This window comes from Carcharodon carcharias, chromosome 4, assembly GCF_017639515.1.
Source record: "Carcharodon carcharias isolate sCarCar2 chromosome 4, sCarCar2.pri, whole genome shotgun sequence".
In the NCBI taxonomy this organism is placed as follows: domain Eukaryota; kingdom Metazoa; phylum Chordata; class Chondrichthyes; order Lamniformes; family Lamnidae; genus Carcharodon; species Carcharodon carcharias.
In genome coordinates, this window is record NC_054470.1 from 155,097,332 (window position 1) to 155,121,534 (window position 24,203).

At 44.0% G+C, this 24,203-nt stretch overlaps 1 protein-coding gene across 3 annotated transcripts in view; it reads left to right on the forward strand.

Moving 5' to 3' along the window:
• Nucleotides 1–4,613: 4,613 nt before the first annotated feature.
• Nucleotides 4,614–24,203, forward strand: part of tnpo1 (transportin 1) — a 185,869-nt gene continuing 166,279 nt past the window's right edge. For 2 of the 3 annotated variants that reach the window (XM_041185762.1, XM_041185765.1), the window contains exon 1: nt 4,614–4,684. In XM_041185762.1, the coding sequence (XP_041041696.1) occupies nt 4,676–4,684 (9 nt within the window). In that variant the 5' untranslated portion in view covers nt 4,614–4,675. Of the gene's footprint in view, nt 4,685–17,514; nt 17,564–24,203 lie in introns of those variants that run through there. The other variant, XM_041185767.1, reaches the window with a different exon arrangement.

The following is a 24,203-nucleotide window of genomic DNA, read 5'->3' on the forward strand; positions in this document are numbered from 1 at the left end:
AATTCAAACCAGGCAAGTTGACTCTGATTGGTCAAGGCATTGTCATGGGTGATGAATCAGGGAATGGCTGTCCCCCAAACTTTTGTTTAGCTGAAAAGGCACAATGCTTGGTCATGTTCTTTCTGTTTACAAAGGATTCGTTTATGACTGAAATGAGATTTTACTTTCCCTCAGAGGTTGTTAGTCTGAGGAATTCTCTTCTCCAGAGAGCAGGAGAGGCTGGGTCATTGAATATGTTGAAGACTGAGTTAGACAGATTTTTGATCAGCAAGGAGTCAAGGGTTATGGAATGAGGGCTGAAAGGCAAGTGGAGTTGAGGCCACAATCAGATCAACCAGATCTTATTGAATGGTGGAGCAGGCTTGAGGATCTGAATGGTGTTCTCCTTCTCCTAATTGTTTTGTTCTTGGGTTGTTCAGGGATAGTCAACATGGCTTTTTCAGAGGGAGGTCATGCCTAACAAATTTGAATTTTTTGATGAGGTGACCAGTGTGTAGATGGGAGTAGTGGAGTTGATGTAGTTTATATGGATTTCAGCAAAGCCTTTGACAAAATCCCACATGGGAGACTTATAAAGAAGGCAGATGAACATAGGATACAGGGTAATTTGATAAGGTGGATTCAAAATTGGATTAGTTGCAGGATACAGAGGGTGATGACAGAAGTCTGCTTTAGTGACTGGAAGCCAGTGTCCAGTGGCATACCAAAGGGATCTGTGCTGGGTCCCCTATTATTTGTCATTTATATAAACTATAGAGATGACTATGTGGGGGTTAGGATTAGTACGTTTGTGGATGACACAAAGAGTGGCTGGGTGGTTAACAGTGAGGTTGAGTGTCTTGGGCTACAGGAAGATGGTCAAATGGGCAGATAAGTGGCAGATGGAATTTAACCCTGAAAAGTGTGATAAACTTTGGAAGGAGTAATTTGACAAGGAAGTATTCAATGAACGGCATGACACAAGAAGTTCTGAGGAACAAAGGGACCTTGGCATGTGTGTCCATAGATCTCTGAAGGCGGAGAGGCATGTTAGTGGGGTGATGAAAAAGGCATATGTAACGCTTGCCTTTATCAATCGAGGCATAGATTATAAAAGTAGGGAGGTCATGTTGGAGTTGTATAGAACCTTGGTGAGGCCACAGCTGGAATACCTTGCGCAGTTCAGGTTGCCACATTATAGGAAGGATGTGATTGCACTGGAGGGGATGCAGAGGAGTTTCACCAGGATGTTGCCTGGGATGAAACATTTAAGTTATGAAGAGAGGTTGGACAAACTTAGGTTGTTTTCATTGGAGCAGAGAAGACTGAGGGGTGACCTGATCGAGGTGTACAAGATTATGAGGGGCATGGACAGGGTGGATAGGGAGAAGCTGTTCCCCTTAGTTAAAGGGTCAGTCACGAGGGGACACAAGTTCAAGGTGAGGGGCAGGAGGTTAGAGGGATGTGAGGAGAAATCTTTTTACCCAGAGGGTGGTGACGGTCTGGAATGCGCTAACTGGGAGGGTGGTGGAGGCGGGTTGCTTCACATCCTTTAAAAAGTACCTGGATGAGTACGTGGCACGTCATAGCATTCAAGGCTATGGGCCAAGTGCTGGTAAATGGGATTAGGTGGGTAGGTCAAGTGTTTCTCACGTGTTGGTGCAGACACGATGGGCTGAAAGGCCTCTTCTGACTGTGTGATTCTGCGATTCTGTGTTTTTGATAGTGTATCTGCTTTTTGTTTTATTCTTGGGATATGGGCATCTCTGGCTAGGCCAGCATTTATAATTGCCCTTGAGAAGATGGTGAGCCACCTTCTAGAAACACTGCAGTCCATGTGGTGTAGGTACACCCACAATGCTGTGAGGGAGGAAGTTCCAGGATTTTGACCCAGCGACAGTGAAGGAATGGTGATATAGTTCCAAGTCAGGATGGTGTGTGCCTTGGAGGGGAACTTGTAGGTGGTGGTGTTCCCATGCACCTGCTGCATTTGTCCTTCAAGGTGGTGGAGGTGGAGAGTTTGGAAGGTGCTGTCGAAGGAGACTTGGTGAGTTGCTGCAGTGATCTTGTATATGGTACATGCTGCTCCCCTGTGCGTCAGGAGGTGGTGTTGAGGTGATGGATGATGTGCCAATCAAGCAGGTTGCTTTGTCCTGGAGAATGTCGAGCTTCTTGAGTGTTGTTGGGGATGCACTCATCCAGGCAAGTGGAGACTATTCCATCATACTCCAGGTCTTTCTGCAAATGGGCATGGCCTGGTTCAGTATCTGAGGAGTCGCGAATGGTGCTGAACATTGTGCAATCATCAGCAAACATCTGCGCTTCTGACCTTATGATGGGGGAAGGTCATTGATGAAGCAGCTGATGATGATTGGGCCTAGGACACTACCCTGAGGAACTCCTGCAGTGATATCCTGGGACTGCAGTGATTGACCTCCAACAACCACAACCTTCTTCCATTGTGCTGGTATGACACAACCAGTGGAGATTTTTGCCCCAGGTTCCCATTGACTCTAGTTTTGCTAGACTCCTTGATGCCACACTCAGTGAAATGTGACTTTGATGTCAAGGTCAGTTACTCTCGCCTCGCCTCGCCTCTTGAGTTCAGCTTTTTTGACCATGTTTGGACCAAGGCTGTGAGCTGAGTGGCACTGGGGAACCAAAACTGAGTGTCAGTGAGCAGGTTGTTTCTGAGTAAGTACTGCTTGATAACACTGTCGATGACCCCTTCCATTACTTTGCTGATGATCAAGAGTAGACTGATAGGGTGGTAATTGACTTGGTTGGATTTGTCCTGCCCTTTGTTGACAGGATGTACCTGTGCGATTTTCAACGTTGCTGGGTAAATGCCAGTGTTGTAGTTGTACTGGAACAGCTTAGCTTAGGGCAAAGCCACTTCTGGAGCACAACTCTTCAGTACTATTGCCAGAATGTTGTCAGGGCCCATAGTCTTTGCAGTATCCATTGCCTTCAGCCGTTTCTTGATATCAGGTGAAGTGAATCGAATTGGCTGAAGACTGCCATCTATGATGCTAGGAACCTCTGGAGGAGGCCGAGATGGATTATCCACTAGGTACATCTGACTAAAAGTTGCTGCAAATACTTCAGCCCTGTCAATTGCACTGGTGTGTTGGACTCTCCCACCATTAAGGATGTGGATAGTTGTGGAACCTCCTTCCTCAGTTAGTTGTTTAATTGTCGACCACCATTGACAACGGGATGTGGCAGAACTGCAGAGCTGAGATCTGATTTGTTGGTCGTGGGACCGTTTAGCTCTGTCTATTACATGCTGCTTTCGCTCTTTGGCACACAAGTAGTCCTGTGTTGTAGCTTCACCAGGTTGACACCTCATTTTAAGGTGTAGGCGAAAATACTGCGGATGCTGGAAATCTGAAACAAAAACAAAAAATGCTGTAAAAACTCAGCAGGTCTGACAGCATCTGCGGAGAGAAAGACAGTTAACGTTTCGAGTCCGTATGACTCTTCTTCAGAGCTAAGAGAAGTAAAAATGTGTTGAAATCTATACTGATCATGTTCTTAATGTGGGGAGGAACAAAACTTCTTCAAGGTAGGCATTCCTTGAAGAGGAGTGGCAGTCAATTAAACAAAGAGATAAAAACAAAAAACTGGGGATGCTGGAAATCCAAAACAAAAACGGAATTACCTGGAAAAACTCAGCAGTTCTGTTGCAGGGTCATGAGGACTCGAAACGTCAACTCTTTTCTTCTCCGCCGATGCTGCCAGACCTGCTGAATTTTTCCAGGTAATTCTGTTTTTGTTTTGGATTTCCAGCATCCACAGTTTTTTGTTTTTATTTATTTATATGTTCTTAATGTCACCATTAGCACCTCCTTTAGCCAGTACCACCACCATCAACCCTTTGACCTTTTGTTTATGACATCTTTGGCAATCTCTCTTTTGCCTCCATCTATCGCTGGCTAACTATCCAGCTTCACCTTTTCCGCCACACAGATGCTGTCAGATCTGTTGAGTTTTTCCAGCATTTTTCATTTTTGTTTCATTTTTTGGTGCGCCTGGTGCTGCTTCTGGCACGCCTTCCTGCGCTCTTCATTGACCCCACTGCTGGTAGGATGTTTCTCCAGGCTGGGAGTCGAGAGTCAAGAACTAGGAGTCAGTCTCGGAATAAGGAGTCAGCCATTTTGGATTGAGTTGAGGAGAAATTTCTTCAAAGGGTTGTGGAGGAATTCTATAGCCCAGCCAGCTCAGTCACTTAACATATTCAATATACTTTTGAATAATAAGGGAATTAAGGAATATGGGGATAGTGTGGATAGGTGAGGGAGAAGATCAGTCATGAGGCTCGAGAAGCTCAATGACCTACCCTGCTCCTATTTCTTAGGACATCTCAGAAATCTCTGAAAATGATGGGACCGACAGGACGTGGGCCTTGATCAGTCTATGGTTGGGTAATGAAACAGCAATCCTGCCCGCAATGTTGGTATGATTTCGTTTTTAAGAGCACAGTAATAAAATCTTCAACCTTGGGGTCCAAACCTTCCATTGGGTCTCTTGTTACCATGGTGATCTTTTTAAGGGCACTGGACGTTGTTGTTATGGTTACTGACTAGGCACCCGTTGACCAATCAGGGTGCGGGCTGCTTGCACGTGACCCTTCCGTCGTTGGGCGCCATTTGAGGGGCGCGGATGCGTTTGTGCAGTTACACCGGACACTGTGATGGTTTGGGTAGGTGTGTGTTTGTATGTATGTTGTAGGTTTCCTCTTTCTTTAGTTTGTTGTAAAATATGGAAGGCAGTTCCGTTAGGCGATAAATGAAAAAATAGGTTTTAATTAAAATACTGTAGCGTGGTCAGCAGGTCATTGCGACCTCCTAAAGCTGTCATCCTCGTCGCGCTTTATTTAAAAAATAATAGATCAACAGCCGGCCAACTTGAAGCGGGGCGCAACGTTGGAAGTATATCCGACTGTTTTACCTCACGCAGTATTTTAACCGCTGGCTGTTTAAACGCATTAACTGTTCTGAGAACCCAGTGTAGTATTTCCACATGTCGGAATTTGACAGGGGCGAGCAAAAGACCGTTTGGCCTGTTTTATGTTTTGGAAACAGCCAGTACTGCGCCCTGCCGAACAGAAATGCAGATAGAGAATGTGTTGTGTTACGAGGCTGTTATATAAATGACCTGGTGGGTCCAGTTATAGCTAGCATTTTTGACATAAGGGAAGAACATTATCCAGTTTCTCTTTAATTTGTAATCTTGGTGGAAAGCTTTTCCTCTGGTGCAGGCTTCCTTCTACAGCAATAATAAACCGCATGGGTGTGATTTAGATCAGTCGCCTTTTTTTTGCTAAATCCATAACCAGGTTTTAGTAGGATCCCACCCAGGCTCCTTGTATTCCAATAAGGCTGGAAGGGATGATGTAAAATGTACAAATCTCAGATTATGCTAGCCAATCATAGGGCCACTGTAAAATGCTGGCAGATCAGGTATTTAGTTATCTTTGCTGTGTCTAATTCATAGCAATGACTGGACCTGAGCTGATGGCCAAGGAATCAAACTTGCAGATTATGCCAAACTGGGAGTTATAGTGGAATCTGAAGAGGTGGCTCAAATTACACATTGTGTTGTGAAAAAATATGTAGAACATAAGAATATAAATAAAAGCAGGAATAGGAACCATTTGGCTTTTCAAGCATACTCCATGATTCAATAAAATCATGGCTCATCTACCTCAAATCCACCTACCTGCTCACTGTCCATATCCCTTGATTCCCTTGGTATCCAAACAGCTGTCGACCTCTATCATGAATATGCTCAGTAATAGGGTAGAGAATTCGAAGATTCCCAACCCTTTGAATGGAGAGATTTCCCCTCAGCTCCGTTCTAGATGGCTGACCCAATATTCTGAGACTGTGATCTCTAGTTCAAGACTCCCCAGTCAGGGGAAACATCCTCCCAGCATTTAATCTGGCAAACCACATCACAATTTTGTATAAAACAACAACAACAAAAATTGCTGGAAAAACTCAGCAGGTCTGACAGCACCTGTGGAGAGAAAGACAGAGTTAACGTTTTGAGTCCGTATGACTCTTCTTCAGGACTAAAGAGAAGTAGAGATGTGGTGAAGTATATTCTGTTAAAGGGGTGTGGGACAGGTGAAGCTGGACAGAAGGCCAGTGATAGGTGGGGGCAAAGGAGAGATTGCAAAAGGTGTCATAAACAAAAGGTCGAAGGAGTGTTGGTGGTGGTGATACTGGCTAAAGGAGGTGCTAATGGTGACATTAAGAGTAGAAAGCAGGATGAGCAAGTGACAGATGGCCCTAGGGGTGGGGGGTGGGGACAGTGTGGGGGGAAAAAAGATCAAAATAAGCTAAAAGGTGGAGATAAAACAATGAATGGAAATAAATTTTAAAAATAATAATAGAAATAGGCAGCAAAAATATATATATATGTATAAAAGTTAAAAAATAAATACTGAAAAAGGGGATCAAAAAGGGGTGAGGATGGAGGAGAGAGTTCATGATCTGGTTGAACTCATTAAGTCCGGAAGGCTGTAAAGTGCCTAATCTGAAGATGAGGTGCCGTTCCTCCAGTTTGCGGTGAGCTTCGCTGGAACATTGCAGCAGGCCAAGGACGGACTTGTGGGCATGAGAAGGTGGTATGCTGAAATGGCAAGCGACAGGAAGGTGTGGGTCATGTTTGCCGACAGACTGAAGGTGTTCCTCAAAGCAATCACCCAGTCTGAATTTGGTCTCTCTAATGTAGAGGAGACCGCATTGGAAGCAGTGAATGCAGTAGACCAAATTGAGGGAAGTGCAAGTGAAGCATTGCCTCACTGGAAGGAGTGTTTGGGCCCTTGGACGGTGAGGAGGGGGGAAGTAAAGGGGTAAAGGGGCAGGTGTTGCATTGTCTGCGATTGCATGGGAAGGTGGTGTTGGGGGGGGTGGGTGGGGTGGGTGGGGTTGAGGTGTAGAGGGTGATAGAGGAGTGGACCAGGGTGCCCTGGAGGAAACGGTCCCTACGGAATGCTGACCGTGGTGGGGGTGAAGGGAAGATGTGTTGGAGTTGGCGAAAATGGCAGAGGATGAGCTTTCGAATGTGGAGGCTGGTGGGGTGAAAAATGAGGACAAGGGGGACTCTATCATGGTTCTGGGAGGGAGAGGAAGGTGTGAAGGCAGAAGCGCGGAAGATGGGTCGGACACGAGGGCCCTGTCAACCATCATGGGTGAGAAACCTCGGTTAAGGAAGGAGGAAGACAGGTCAGAAGCACTGTTTGGGAAATGGCATCATCGGAACAGATGCGAAGGAACTGAGAGAATGGGATGGAGTCCTTAGAGGAAGCAGGGTGTGGGGAGTTGGTGGGCTTGTAATGAATATTGGTGGTCAGCCTGTCACCAGAAATTGAGACGGAGAGGTCAAGGAAGGGAACTGTCAGTGATGAACCATGTGAAAGTGATGGAGGGTGGAAATTGAAAGCAAAATTAATACATTTTTCCTGGTCCAGACAAGAGCATGAAGCGGCACCGAAACAGTCATCGATATACCAGAGAAAGAGTTGTGGGAGGGGGCCTGAGTAGGACTGGAACAAGGAATGTTCCACATACCCCATAAAGAGACAGGCATAACTGGGGCCCATGCGGGTACCCTTAGACCCACCTTTTATTTGGAGGAAGTGAGACAAGTTTTAAGGAGAAATTGTTCAGTGAGAGAACAAGTTCAGCCAGACGGAAGAGAGTGGTGGTGGATGGGGATTGTTCGGGCCTCTGTTCAAGGAAGAAACGGAGAGTCCTCAGACCATCCTACTGGGGGATGGAGATGTAGCGGGATTGGCTGCCCATGGTGAAGGGGAGACAGTTGGGGCCTGGGAACTGGAAATTGTTGATATGATGTAGGGTGTCAGAGGAATCACGGATGTAGATGGGAAGAGACTGGACAAGCGGAGAGAGAATGGTGTCAAGATATGAAGAAATGAGTTCCGTAGGGCAGGAACAGGCTGACACGATTGGTCTACCAGGACAGTCCTGTTTGTGGATTTTGGGGAGGATGTAGAAGCGGGTTGTCTGAGGTTGGAAGCTGTGGAGGGAAGATCTCCAGAGGAGATGAGGTCAGTGACAGTCCTGGAAAGAATGGCTTGATGTTTGGTGGTGGGGTCATGGTCCAATGGGAGGTGGGAGAAAGTGTCTGAGAGTTGGCGCTCAACCTCTGCCAGGTCAAGTACGGTATGTCAAACAGCAGCACCACTCTTGTCAGCAGGTTTGATAACAAAGTCAGGGTTGGACCTGAGAGAATGGAGTGCAGCAATTTCAGAAGGAGACAGGTTAGAGTGGGTGAGAGGAGCAGAGAAATTGAGACGGCCGATGTCATGCCGACAGTTCTCAATGAAAATTTTCACAATTTTGTGTGTTTTAATGAGATCACCTCTCATTCTTGATGGTAGGGAATATAGACCTAGTCTGTGTAATCTTTCCTCAGAGGACATTCCTCTCATTCCAGGAATCAGTCCAGTGAACCTTTTTTGCACATTCTCCAAGGCAAATATATACTTCCATAAGTAAGGAGACCAAAACAGTGCACAGTACTCAAGATATGGTTCACCAAGGCCCTATATAAGAATAGTAAAATGTCTTTCCCACACTTTGTAATAAAGGCTAATGTACTGTTTGCTTTCCTAATTGCATTCTGTATCTGCAGGTTCATTTCATGACTTTCTAAGTATTAATTGGTGGGATGTGGGTATTGCTGGCTAGGCCAGTATTTGTTGCCCTTGAGAAGGTGGTGATGAGCTGCCTTCTTGAATTGCTGCAGTCCAGGTTGTGTAGGTACACCTACAGTGCTGTTAGGGAAGGAGTTCCAGGATTTTGACCCAGTGATTGTGATGGAACGGCGATATATTTCCAAGTCCGGATGGTGAATGACTTGGAGGGGAACTTGCAGGTGATGGTGTTCCCATGTATCTGCTGCCCTAGACCTTGTAGATGTTAACGGTTGTGGGTTTGGAAGGTGCTGTCGAAGGAGCCTTGGTGAATTCCTGCAGTGCGTCTTGTAGATGGTACACACTGCTGCCACTGTGCGTCAGTGATGGAGGAAGTGAATGTTTGTGGATGTGGTGCCAGTCAAGTGGGCTGCTTTGTCCTGGATGGCATCCAGCTCTTTTCAGTATTCCATTACACTCCTGACTTGTGCCTTGTAGATGGTGGACAGGCTTTGGGGAGTCAGGAGGTGAGTTACTTGCAGCAGGATTCCTAGCCTCTGACCTGCTTTTGGAGCCAGAGTATTTATATGGCTAGTCCAGTTCAGTTTCTGGCCAATGGTAACTGCCAGGATGAAGATAGTGGGAAATTCTGAGATAGTAATGCCATTAAATGTCAAGGGCAATGGTTAGATTCTCTCTTGTTGGAGATGGTCATTGCCTGGCACTTGTGTGTTATGAATGTTACTCACCATTTGTCAGCCCAAGCCTGGATATTGTCCATTTGCTGCATTTGGACATGGATTGCTTCATTATCTGAGGAGTCGCAAATGGTGCTGAACATTGTGCAATTGTGGGCAAACATTCCCATGTGCAATTGTGGGCAAACATTCCCATGTGCAATTGTGGGCAAACATTCCCATGTGCAATTGTGGGCAAACATTCCCATGTGCAATTGTGGGCAAACATTCCCATGTGCAATTGTGGGCAAACATTCCCATGTGCAATTGTGGGCAAACATTCCCATGACTCTTATGATGGATGGAAGGTCATTGAAGCAGCTGAAGATGGTTGGGCTGAGGACACTGCCATGAGGAACTCCTGCAGTGATGTCCTGGGTCTGCAATGATTGGCATGCAACAACCACAACCATCTTCCTTTATGCTAGGCATGACTTCAAATAGAGGCGAACATGTGAAAATACAAAATAGGAGAAGTAGGACATTCGGCCCCTTGAGCCTGTAGCAATGTTCAATAAGATCATGGCTGATCTGTTTGCGTTTTGAGTTCCACATTCCCACCTACCCCTGATAACCTTTGATTCCCTTTCCTAACAAGAGGGTGTTCCCCCTGATTCTCATTGACTCATGTTCTGCTAGGGCTCCTTGATGCTACACTCGGTCAAATGATGCCTTGATGTCAAAGGCAGTCACTCTCGCCTCACTTCGAGTTCAGCTCATTTGTCCATGTGTGAACCAAGGCTGTAATGATGTCAGGAGCTGAGTGGCCCTGGCATAAACCAAACTCAGCGCAGTAAGCAGGCTATTTCTAAGCAAGTGCCACTTGATAGCACTGTTGATGAACCGTTCCATCACTTTACTGATGATTGAGAGTAGTCTGATGGGGCTGTAACTAACTGGATTGGATTTGTCCTGCTTTTTGTGGATGGGACATACCTGGGCAATTTGCCACAATGCTGGGTTGAATGCCAGTGTTGTAGCTGTACTGGAACAGCTTGGCTTAGGGCAAAGCTACTTCTGGAGCATAAGCCTTCAGTACAATTGCGGGAATATTGTCAGGGCCCATAGCCTTTGCAGTATCCAGTGCCTTCAGCCATTTCTTGATATCACGTGAAGTGAATCGAATTGGCTGAAGTCTTTCATCAATAATGTTGGGGACCTCCAGAGGAGGCCGAGATGGATCATGCACTCTGCACTTCTAGTAGAAGATTGTTGCAAATGCTTCAGTGTTATCCTTTGTACTGCTGTGCTGGACTTCCCCATCATTGAAGATGGGGATACTTGTGGAGCCTTCTCCTCGGGTGAGTAGTTTAATTGTCCACCCCCATTCATGAGTGGATGTAGCAGGACTGCAGAACTTAGATCTGATCAGGTAGTTGTGGAATCGCTTAGCTCTGTATCACTTGCTGCTTATTATGTTTGGCACACAAGTAGTCCTGTGTTTTAGCTTCACCAGGTTAGTTTTTAGATATGTCATTTCTCATTTTTAGATATGTCCTGACATGCCCTTTGTGCTCTTTATTGAATGAGGCTTGATCTCCTGGCTTGGTGGCAATGGTAGGGTGGAGGATATGCCTGGCCATGAAGCTACAGATTGTGGTTGAGTACAGTCCTGCTGCTGATGGATGCCCAGTCTTGAGTTGCTGGATCTACTCAAAATCTGTCCCATTTAGCACAGTGGCAGTGCCACACAACACTATGAAGGGTATCCTCAATATGAAGACAGGACTTTGCCTCCACAAGGACTGTGTGCTGGTTACGCCTACCAAGACTGTATTGGATAGATGCATCTGCGACAGGCAGATTGGTGAGGATGAGGTTAAGTATGTTTTTTCCTCTTGTTGGTTACATTGCCTCCTGCTGTAGACCTAGTCTAGCTGCTGTGTCCTTTAGGATTCAGCCAGCTTGGTTTGTAGCGGTGCTACTGAGCCACTGAAGTCCCCCACCAAGAGTACATTCTGTGACCTTGCTACCCTTAGTGCTTCCTTCAAGTGGTGTTCAACATCAAGTAGTGTTGATTCATCAGCTGAAGGGGAGGACAGTAGGTGGGAACCAGCAGGAGTTTTGCTTGTCCATGTTTGACCCAATGCTATGAGTCTTCATGGGGTCCAGAGTCCATGTTGACGACCACCAGGGCAACTCCCTCCCAACTGTATACCACTATGCCGCCACCTTGGTGTGACAGGACATACCCAGGGATGGTGATGGTGATGTCTGGAACATGATATGTAGGTTATGACTCCTTGAGTATGATTGTCAGGCTGTTGCTTGACTAACCTGAGAGTCAGCTCTCCCAATTTTGGCACAAGCTCACAGATGTTAGTAAAGAGGACTTTGCAGGTTCGACCAGGCTGAGTTTGAAGTTCGTCGTTTCTGGTGCCTAGGTCGATGTCGGGTGGTCTGTATGTCCAGTTTCATCCCTTTTTATTGACTCATAAGTGATTTGATACAACTGAGTGGCTTGGTAGGCCATTTCAGAAGGCTCGTAAGAGTCAACCACATTGCTGTGGGTCTCGAGTTACATGTAGGCCAGACCAGGTAAGGATGTCAGTTCCTTCCCTAAAGGGCATTAGTGAACCAGATGAGTTTTTTCGACAATGGTTTCATGGTCATCGTTAGACTTTAATTAGACTTTTATTGAATTCAAATTCCACCATCTGCCATGGTGGGATTCGAACCCTGGTCTCCAGATCATTACCTTGGGTCTCTGGGTTACTAATCCAGTGATAATACTATTATGCCACTGCCGCCCAGGTACAGGGCCGTCCAGGTCCCTGTGATTACTAACGTTTGCCAGTCTCTCACCACTTTTAAAAGAAGTCTCCTTTTATTTTTCCTACAAAGTGGATAACTGCACACTTTCTTGCCCACTTACCTAACCTGCCTATATCCCTTTGTAACCTTTTTGCATCCCTCTCACAGCTTGCTTTTCCACTGAATTTTGTATCATCAGCGAGCTTGGATGCATTACATTAGGTCTACTCATGTAAATCATTATTATAGATTGTAAATAGCTGAGACCCAACCACTGTTCCTTTTGGTAGCTCATTAGTTGCAGCCTGCCAATCTGAAAATGACCTGTTCATTCCTTCTCTGTTTTCTGTCTGTCAGCCAATCTTCAATCCATGCTGATATATTGCCCTCAATCACGAGTCCTAGTTATATGTAACAACCCCTTGTGAGGCACCTTATCGAATGCTTTTTTGAAAATCCAAATACATTTTTATCTACTGGTCTCACCCTTATCTACATTGTTAGGTACAGCCTCAAAAAAATTTCTCAACAGATTTGTCAAACATGATTTCCCTTTTTTATAAATACATATTGACTCTGTCCAATCACATTGCCCTGGATATCATTGCATTCCTAATAATAGATTCTTACATTTTCTCTATTGATGTCAGGTTAACTGGCCTTAAGGTCCCTGTGTTTTCTTTTTGCAGTACCCCCCCCCCCCCACTTTCTTGAATAGCAAGGTTATGTTTGCTACCTTCCAATTCATTGAGACATGAAGGTTGTGGGTTCAAGTCCCATTCCAGGACTTCACAAAAATCAAGGCTGACATTCCAGTGCAGTACCCAAGGAGTACTGCACTGTCAGAGGCTCCATCTTCTGGATGAGTTAAACCAAAGGGCCACTTTAGGGGACAGATGGGGCTAAAAGATCCCTGGCATTATTTTGAAGAAGGGTAGGGGAGTTATCCCTGGTGTCTTGGCCTATATTTATCCCATAATCAACGTTCTAAAACAGATGATCTGATCATCATCACATTGTTGTTTGTGAGAGCTTGCTGTGTGCAAATTGGCTTCTGTGTTTCCTACATTACAACATTGACTATAATTCAGAAGTACTTAATTGGCTGTAAAATGCTTTCTGATGTTGGGTGTGCATATAAGTGTATGTCTTTGCTTTTAGTCCCATAAATTTCTGCAGTACTGATTTCGTTACTTTATTAATTTCTTCATTCTCAACAGGCTTTTGGTTCCCTAAAATCTCTTGAATTGTTTTGTTTTCTGCCTTGAAGATAGATGTAAAGTATTTGTTTAATGTCTGTGCCCTTATTTTCAATTGAGTTTTCCTATCTTTGTGCACATTTGCTTTCGCCAATCTCTCTATATATGTCTATTGAAGCTTTTACAATCTTTTTATGTTTCTTACTAGTTTTCTTTTGATTTCTTGGTTGTCCTTTGCTGAATTCTCATCCTCTAAATCTTTAGGCTTAGTATTCTTTTTGATGTCATCATAATCTTCTTCCTTCAATCGAATACAATCCTTAGCTTAATCGAAAAGCAGGATACTGCAGATGCTGGAAATCTTAAATAAAAACAAAGCAGAGCTAAGCGACCCCACAACCAATGGATCATCAAAGCTCTGTTGCCCTGCCACAAGAACAATTAAACAACAAGGAGAAGGAGGCAGCTCCACAAATATCCTCATCCTCAATGACGGGGGAGCCCAGCACATAAATCAATTTTTTATTTCTCTATTATTCATTCATGGGGTTGCCCACCCCTAATTTTTAAGGGTAAGGACAGCAGATTTCCTTCCCTAAAGGACATTAGTGAACCAGATGGGTTTCATTAAACTTTTTATTGCCACCATTTATTGCATTCAAATTTCACCATCTGCCATGGTGGGATTGGAACCCGGGTCCCCAAAGCATTACCCTGGGTCACTGGAATGCTAATCCAGTGACAATACCACTATGCCACCGCTCCCCCTTGTCAGTCAGAAGTGCCAAGTTGATGATGCATCTCGGCCTCCCCCTGAGGTCCCCAGCATTATGGATGCCAGTCTTCAGTAAATTTGATGCGCTCCACGTGATCTCTAGAAACAGCTGAAGGCAGAGGATACCGCAAAGGCTTTGGGCCCTGACAACGTTCCGGCAATAATACTAAAGACTTGTGCACCAGAACTAGCTGCGCCCCTAGCCAAGCTGTTCCAGTACAGCTGCAACACTGGCCTGGTAGGTCCTGTCCACAAAAAAAACAGGACAAATCCAACCCGGCCAATTACCGCCCCATTGGTCTACTTTTGATCATCAGCAAAGTGATGGAAAGTGTTGTACGCAATGTTATTAAGCGGCACTTACTCAGCAATAACTTGCTCACTGACCTCATTACAGCCTTGGTACAAGCATGGACAAAAGAGCAAAACTCCCGAGGTGAGGTGAGAGTGACTGTCATTGATACTAAGGCTGCATTTGACTGAGTGTGGCATCAGGAAGCCCTAGCAAAACGAGTCAATGGGAGTAGCTGGGGTGGTTGGTGGTGGAAACTCTCCACAGGTTGAAGTCATACTTAGCAGAGGAAGATGGTTGTGGTTGTTATCTCAGGAGGTCAATTATCTCAGTCCAGTGCCATCACTTAATCAACAACCTTCCCTCCATCATAAGGTCAGTAGTGTGGACGTTTGCAGATGATTACACAATTCTCTACTTATCCGATACTGAAGCAGTGCCCATATGCAGCAAGACCTGGATAATTTCCAGGCTTGGGCTGATAAATGGTAACCAACACTCGCACCACACAAGTACCAGGCAATGACCACCTCCAACAAGAGAAAATATAACCATCTCCATTAAATGGCATTACCATCACTGAATCCCCCACAACAATATCCTGGGGATCACCATTGACCAGAAACTGAACTGGACTAGCCATATAAATACTGTGGCTACAAGAGCAGGTCAGAGGCCGAGAATTCCGCAGCGAGTAACTCATCTCCTGACTTCCCAAAGCCTGTCCACGATCTATAAGGCTCAAGTCAGGAGTGTGAAATACTGACCACTTGCCTGGATGAGTGCAGTTCCAACAACACCCGAAGCTTGAACCATTCAGGACAAAGCAGCCTGCTTAATTGGCACCCCATTCACCATCCTAAACATTCACTCCCTCCGCCATTGGTGGTCAGTGGCAGCAGTGTTTCATTTGCAATATGCACTGCAGCAACTCACCAAGGCTCCTCTACTGCCAAGAAGGACGAGCAGTAGATGCACGGGAACACCACCACCTGCAGGTTCCCCTCTCGACCACACGCCAGCCTGACTTGGAACTATATCGCCTTTCCTTCACTGTCACCGGTTCAAATGTTTGACCTCCTTCCATAACAGCAATGTGGATGTTTCTACAGCACACGGACTGCAGTGGATCAGGAAGGCAGCGCGCAGGAAGACAAGAGGGAGTTCAAGATCTAAAGTTGTTGAGTGCGACTAGGCACTTTACAGCCTTCCGGACTGAATATTGAATTCAACAACTTTAGGCCTTGAACTCCCTCCTCCATCCCCACCCCCTTTCTGTTTCTTTCCCCCTTCCTTTTGTTTTTTCCAATAATTTATATAGATTTTTCTTTTCCCACCTATTTCCATTATTTTTAAATTTTTTATGCCCTGATAGTCTTTCCACCTCACCCCCACTACAGCTGTACCTTGAGTGCCCTATCATCCATTCTTAATTAGCACATTCGTTTATATAATATCACCACCTTCAACACCTGTGTTCTTTTGTCCGTGACATCTTTTGATTATCTGCTCCTATCACTGCTTGCTTGTCCCTATAACCACACCCCCCCCCCCCGCCCCCCCACCCCATCTTAAACCAGCTTATATTTAACCCCTTGTATTCATTCAGTTCTGCTGAAGGGTCTTGAGGACTCGAAACGTCAACTCTTCTTCTCTGCCGATGCTGCCAGACCTGCTGAGTTTTTCCAGGTAATTCTGTTTTTGTTGTGGAATATTGACTGCTTGCCTGGATGAGTGCAGATCCAACAACACTCCAAGAAGCTCGATACCATTCGTGCCCACTTGATTGGCACCCTGTTCACCACGTTAAATATTCACTGCATCACCAGTGGTGCACTGGCTGCTATATCAACCATCGGGAAATTGCCCTGTAGGAAATTACCAAGGCTGCTTAGGTCATGCATTTTGAAGGTGTTATCTAACTGCCTTGAAAAGCAAGAACAGTCATATGTCACCACCTACAAGTTCCCCCCCAAGTTCCATACCATCCTAACATTCCTTCATTGGGTCAAAGAACAAAGAAAAGTACAGCACAGGAACAGGCCCTTCGGCCCTCCAAGCCTGCGCCGATCATATTGCCCGTCAACTAAAACATTTTGCACTTCCTGGGTCCGTATCCCTTTATTCCCATCCTATTCATGTATTTGTCAAGCTGCCTCTTAAACACCACTATCATACCTGCTTCCACCACCTCTGGCAGCGAATTCCAGACACTCACTACCCTCTGTGTAAAAAAAAAAAACTTGCCCTGCACAACTCCTCTATAGTTTTCTCCTTTCATCTTAAATCTATGTTCCCTAGTAATTGACTCTTCCACACTGGGAAAAAGCTTCTGACTATCTACTCTGTCCATGCCATTCATAATTTTGTAAACAAAATCCTGGATCTCCCTACCTAACCACATGGATTGCAGTGGTTCAAGAAGGCAGTTCACCACCACCTTCCCAAGCAGTTCAGGGTCAACAAAATGTCTACACCCCATGAATAAAACAAAACAATACTTCAAATTTCAAAGCAATTTTTCGACATTCCTTAATTCAATTTTATTTAATACAGAATGTAGCTTTCATAATTAACAGAAATTAGTTGTATAAAAGGAAATAACAACAACATCCATTAGCATATTGAAAGTAAAAGACTAGTTGGTAGGATTCCACTGGGAAGAAGTTGGATATCTAGTTGTGGTCTGTACTGAGTGTTGCTTTGTGTGCATTAGAGTGCTTAAGTTGTAGTTTGGTGAGTGAGGGAGTTTTAAGAGTTAATTTAATTTAAGGATTAATTTCTATCTAAAGTCTAATCTTTAATTTAGCAATTAGCTAAAAGTTGCTCTTAGGATTGGGAGAAGCGAGTCTTATTTCAACTTTAAAGCTGGATTTTACACTCTCCTTGGAGCTACAGCTAGTTAATTAGATAACTGGCTTGAATCAGGGAGCATAAAATAGGCCTTTTTCAGTGCTACTTGTCTGCATTGGAGTGTTGCTCTGGGTGCATTAGAATTCTTAAGTTGGAGCTCAGTGAAGAGGGGAAGAAAGTGCTCCTTTTGTTTTTCTACCTTTCCTCAGCCTCCAGTAGCTGGCTCTTACTTGGCTAAGCTGATTGAATGTGAATGTCATAGGATCCTGTAAAGCAGCGGAGAAACACACCAGGAGTTCACAGGTAAAACCTAAAAGTGATGTCACAGGAGCCCTGTAAGTTGGTTGGTAAGTACAGGCTTTTCCGGACTCGACGTAGAGGAAATGATTGGTGAGTTATATTATACCATACTGTAATAAACACTTTTTTTAAAGTAAAGGTAAGTCATTGCAGCTTGGCCATGTGGAATGTGCACCCTGCGGGACCTGGGAAGTCGTGCATAAACAAAGTGCCCTCGATTACTACGTGTGCAGGAAGTGACACCAGCTGTAGAAACTCTGGGTTGCGAAACTCAAACGGCGGCTGTAGTCACTGTGGTGCATCCACAAGGCTGAGGATCAAGTGGATAGCATGTTTAGAGAGGTGGTCACACTGTAGCTAAGAAATACACAGGCAGAGAGGGAATGTGTGGCTGCCAGAATATCTAAGACAAAAAGGCAGGTAGTGCAGGAATCTCTTGAGGGTATCTTGCTCCCTAACCGCTTTTACATTTTGGATACTGGTGAGTGAGATGGTTCATCAGAGGAATGTAGCAAGAGCCAAGTTTGTGGCACCACAGGTGGCTCAGCTGCACACGAGAGGAGGAGGAAAAGTGGAAGTGCTACAGTGGTAGGGGATTCCATAGTTAGGGGAGCAGATGGGTGTTTCTGCAGCCATAGACGAGACTCCAGGATGGTATGTTGCCTCCCTGGTGCCAGGGCCAAGAGTGGCTGCAGGACATTCTTTTGGGTGTAGGGTGAACAGCTGGAGGCCATGTCCCACACTGGGACTAAAGGCATAGAAAGGAAAAGGGATGAGGTCCTGAAAGCAGATTTTAGGGAGTTAGGAAGGGAATTAAAAAGCACAATCTCAAGAGCAGTAATCTGGAATTTAAAAGTCTAACGAAACCATTGTTTACTAATGTCATTTAGGGAATCTGCTTACATGTGACTGGACAAGGGCAATTAGGGATAGACAATAAATGTTGGCCTAGGCAATAAGTGTTGGCCTAGCCAACAACACCCACATCCCATGAATAAAAAAAAATTAGATGGGGTCAGATTAAGGAGGGAAGTAAAAAAGCCTAAATCAGAGTTAATGTGCTTGTTTGTGAGTGCATAGAGTGTGGTTACTAAGATTGGGGAACTACAGGCACAGGTTGACAAATGGAATTATGATATTATTGCTAACAGAGACCTGGCTGAAAGAAGGTAAGGACTGAGCGTTAAACACCTTGTACCCAAGAATATGTAGGAGAAACAAGAAAGTTTTAATTAAAGATGCAATAGAGTGAGGATGTTCCAGAGGGGTCAAGGATGGAATATTTCTGGCTAGAGATGAAGAATGAAAAAGAGGAAATAACATTGATTATAGAATATAGGTCACCAACTAGTGGAATGGATGCAGAGAAAAAAATTTGCAAAGAAATTACAGAGGGGTGTAAGAATTATAAAAGTAATATAATGGGGGACTTCAATTCTCCAAATACAGACTGGGATAGGAATAGTGCAAAGAGACAAATGGGGGGGGAGGGGGGAGAGTTCTTTGAATGTGTTCTAGATAATTTTCTGCACCAGTATGTCTCTGGTCCAACGAGAGGTCAGGCATTGTTGGACCTGAGGAATGAGTTAGCCCAAGAAGATCAGATATCAGTGGGAGAGCATTTAGGGGACAGTGATTATTGTATCAGAAGATTTAGGTTGGCCATGGAAAAGGACAAGGAACAATCCAGAACAGAGATAATTACTGGGGGAAGCCAACTTCGGTGGGATGAGAATACACCTGAGTCGAGTGAGTTGGAATTGAATGTTGGAATATGAGACAGTGGCTGACCAATGGGCCACCTTCAAAGAAAAAGTATTGCGGACTGTTATGACACAGTAGATGGTAAATGCTGAGCTGTTCAAATCACAGAGGGAAAGTTGAAAACAACTGTCACAAATTGAAAATTAGTTGTATGTTTCGAAATGTGGGCTTTGAATTCAGTAATAAGACCACCGAGTCTTGAGAGGTTTTTATAAAACTAAATTAAACATTTATTAATATAAGAAAAGATTGTAACCACACACATATGTCTACAAATTGCAACTATAATAACTTCTAAATCCCCTAATTAATTTAACTCCCGATGACACTTTTGTTAAGGCAACAATACGACACATATATTTTAAAAGACCCAGGCAAAACAAACGATATCCTGAACATTGGGATTCAAAGTGAGTTCTCTTAACTTCAGTCCCTGGAGGCAGCATGGTACATACAGGCTGCATGCTTTTCACACTTGGATCTTAAATTGCTTCCCTTACAAACGGCCTTCTTTCCTTTATATATATTTTCTTCTTTGAATGCGAATTCCCACTGTTTTACTGTTTTGAACTTTACCTCTGTACTAATAAAAAATCTGTCATAGTACCAATTCCATCAGTAATCTTTGGGAAAAATAAATAACCACACAATTTCTTACTACTTCTGCTGGCTAGGTTACATTACACCCTCTCCTTTGAATTCAAGCCACTATAGTTTGTTTAAAAGTGCAGATGTTCCCTTTACACTTCATATTCTATAACTTCCCTATGTTTACCTAATTAACATTTCTTCTTACATCAAAGCACCCAGACTAGCTGCCTCTAATTCAGTTAAGTCTCTCTCACTCACACACACACAGACACATCCCACTGTTACTCTATTTTATACTAAATTCCAATAACATTATGGAAATTATTATATCTTCCTGACACAGGCAATGTCAAGGTATATTTCCTTGAAGAGGAAAGGTAGGACAATTAAACCCAGAACGCCCTGGATGATGAGAGAGATAGAGGTGAAGATGAAAAGGAAGAAGTACGTGTATGACAGATGTCAGGTAGAAAATACAATGGAGAATCAGACTGAATATAGAAGGACTGGAGGGGAAGTGAAAAAATTAATAAGAAATGCAAGGAGAGACCATGAAAAGAGATTGGAAATCCCAAGGTCTTCTATAAGCATATAAATAATAAGGTGGTTAAAGAAAGAGTAGGGCTGATTAGGGACTAAAAAGGGGGACTTGCACGTGGAGGCAAGTGAAATAGCGGAGGTATTAAATGAGTACTTTGCACTTTACAAAGGAAGATGATACCCAGGCCAAGGTGAGAGAGGAAGTAACTTGTAGACTCGAAGAATTCACAATTGAGAACGTGTTAGAAAGGCTATCCTTACTTAAAATAGGTAGGTTACAAGATTGGATGAAATGCATCCAAGGGCACTGAGGGAAACGAGAGAGGAAATTGCAGAGGTACTAGTGATAATCTTGCAGTCATCCTTAGACACATGGGTGGTGCGAGAGGACTGGAGAACTGTGAATGTTATACCCTTGTTCAAAAAGGAATGCAAGGATAAAGCTGGTAACTAAAGTCAGTCAGTTTGATTTCAGTGGTTGGGAAACTTTTGGAAGCTACAGTTTGGGGCAAAATCAATAGTCACTTAGACAACTGCAGGATAATTTAGGAAAGCTAGCATGGATTCAATAAGGGAAAATCATGTTTAACTAACTTGCTGGAGTTCTTTGAGGAGGTAACAGAGAAGGTGATAAGGCAATGCTGTTGATGTGGTGTATATGGATTTTCAAAAGGCATTTGATACAGTGCCACGCAACAGACTTGAGCAAAATTGTAGGTCATGGAATAAAAGGTAAAAGCAGGAGGCAGTAGCATAGTGTTATTGTCACTGGACTGGTATTCCGGAGACCCAGGGTAATGCTCTGGAGACCTGGGTTCGAATCCCAGCAGGGCAGATGGTGAAATTTGAATTCCATAAAAATCTGGAATTAAAAGTCTGATAATGACCATGAAACCATTGTCTATTGTTGTAAAAATCCATCTGGTTCACTAATGTGAAATTTGCCGTCTTTACCTGGTCTGGCCTACGTATGACTCCAGACCCAAAGCAGTGTGGTTGACTCTTAAATGCCCTCTGAACAAGAGCAATTAAGAATGGGCAATAAATGCTGGCCTAGCCAGTGGCTAGGGATAAAAAAGGAACTTGGATAAGAAATTGGCTGAGTGACAGGAAATAGAGAGTGGTGATAAATGGTTGTTTTTTAGATTGGAGGAAGGTTTGTAGTGGAGTTCCCCAAGGGGTCAGTGTTGGGACCCTTGCTCTTCCTGATATAAATGACCTATCAGCATGATTTCAAATTTGCACATGATAAGATTAGAAATGTTGTCAACTGTGAAGGGGATAGTCTTGAACTTGAACAAAAGGACATGGCCATGTTGGTGGATTGGCCAGACAAGTGGCAGATGATCAATGCAGTGAAGTGTGAGGTGATTCATTTTAGCAGGAAGAATATGGAGAGACAATATAAAATAAAGGGAGAAATTCTAAAGGAGGCGCTGGAGCAGAGAGACCTCGATGTATATGTACTTCAGTCATTGAAGATGGCAAGGCATGTTGAGAGAACAATTAATAAAGCATATAGTGTCTTAGGCTTTATTAATAGGGGCACTGAGTACAAGAGTAAGGAGGTCATGTTGAACTTGTATAAAACACTAGTTAGGCCTCATCTGGAGTACTGTGTTCAGTTCTGGGCACCATACTTGAGGAAGGATATGAAGGCATTGGAGGTAGTGCAGAGGAGATTCACAAGAATGACTCCAGGACTAAAGAACTGTAGCTATACAGATAGATTGGAGAGGTTGAGACTGTTTTCTTAGGAGAAAAGAAGGCTGAAAGGGGACTTGATAGAGGTATTTGAGATCCTGTGAGGTACGGACAGGGTAACTAGTGAGAAACTGTTCTCACTTGAGAGCATCAAGAACTAGAGGGCACGGATTTAAAATAATTGGCAAAAGGAATAAAAGTGATGTGAGGAACAATTTTTTCACCCAGCAGATGGTTGGAGTCTGGACCGGACTTCCTGAGAGGGTGCTGGGGGCAGGTTCGATCAAGGTACACAGCAGGGAATTGGATTGCTATCTGAAAAGAGATACTATGCAGGTTTATGGAGATAAGGCAGTGGAGTGGGACTAGGTGGAAATCTCTTTTGAGAGCCAGTGCAGACTTGATGGGCTGAATTCCCTCCTGTACTGTTAAGTTTCTGTGATAGCAAAGGTATGATGAAAATAATAGCTTGGATTTTGTTGTCAGCAGCGAAAGAAGGGTGTTTGGTATTCGCTATGCTGACTGCTGCCCCAGACTTTTCACAAACTTTTCTGTAAACTAGGTCATTTAGGAGTGAAATAGAAAATCACTTACACATCGGGAGTGGAAATCTGGAACATGCTCCTTCATGAGGCCGGCGACCATAATATGATAAAATTCTTCAAGATGGAGAGTGACGTAGTTGGTTCTGAGACTTGGGTCATGATCTTAATAAAGGAAACTACGATGTATGAGGTGTGATTTGGCTATGATGGATTGGGATGATGGTGGATAGGCAATGGCAAACATTCAAAGAGCGCATGGGTGAACTGCAACAATCGTTTATTCCTGTCTGGCACAAAAGTAAAACAGGAAAGGCAGCCAAACCGTGGCTTACAAGGGAAATTAGAGATAGTATTCGATGCATGGAAGAGGCATACAAATTGGCCAGAAAAAACAACAGACCTGATGATTGAGAGCAGTTTAGAATTTAGCAAAGGAGGACCAAGGAATTGATTATGAAGGGGAAAATAGAGTACGAGAGTAACCTTGCAGTAAACATAAAAACTGACTGTAAAAGTTTCATAGGTATGTGAAGAGAAAAAGATTGGTGAAGACAAATGTAGGTCCCTTACAGTCTGAAACAGGGGAATTTATAATGGGGAATAAAGAAATGGCTGACCAACTAAATACATACTTTGGTTCTGTATTCACAAAGGAGGACACTAATAACACACCAGAAATGTTGGGGAACACACGGTTTAGTGAGAGGGAGGAACTGAAAGAAATCAGTATTAGTAGGGAAATGGTGTTGGCGAAATTGATGGGATTGAAGGCCGATAAATCCCTGGGGCCTGATAATCTACATCCCAGAGTGCTTAAGGAAGTGGCCCTAGAAATAGTGGGTGCATTGGTGGTCCTCTTCTGAGATTCTATAGAGCCTGGAAGAGTTCCTACAGATTGGAGGGTAGCTAATGTAACCCCAATATTTAAAAAGGGAGGCAGAGAGAAAACAAGGAATTATAGACCAGTCAGCCTGATGTCGATAGTGGGGAAAATTCTAGAGTCCATTATAAAAGATTTAATAGCTGAGCACGTGGAAAATCAGTGGCAGAATCGGACAGAGCCAGCATGGGTTTACGAAAGGGAAATCATACTTGACAAATCTACTGGAATTTTTTGAGGATGTAACTAGTAGAGTTGATGAGGGGAAGGCAGTGGATGTGGTTTATTTGGACTTTCAGAAGGCTTTCAACAAAGTCCAACATAAGAGATTGGCGTGTAAAATTAAAGCGCATGGGATTGGGGGCAGTGTACTGAGATGGATAGAAAACTGGTTGGCAGACAGGAAACAGTAGGAATAAACGGGATATTTTCCGAATGGCAGGCAGTGACTAGTAGGGTACTGCAGGGATCGGTGCTGGGACCCCAGTTATTCACAATATATATTAATGATTTAGATGAGGGAGTTAAATGTAATATCTCCAAATTTGCAGATGACACAAAGCTGGGCGGAAGGGTGAGCTGTAAGGAGGATGCAGAGATGCTTCAGTGAGATTTGGAC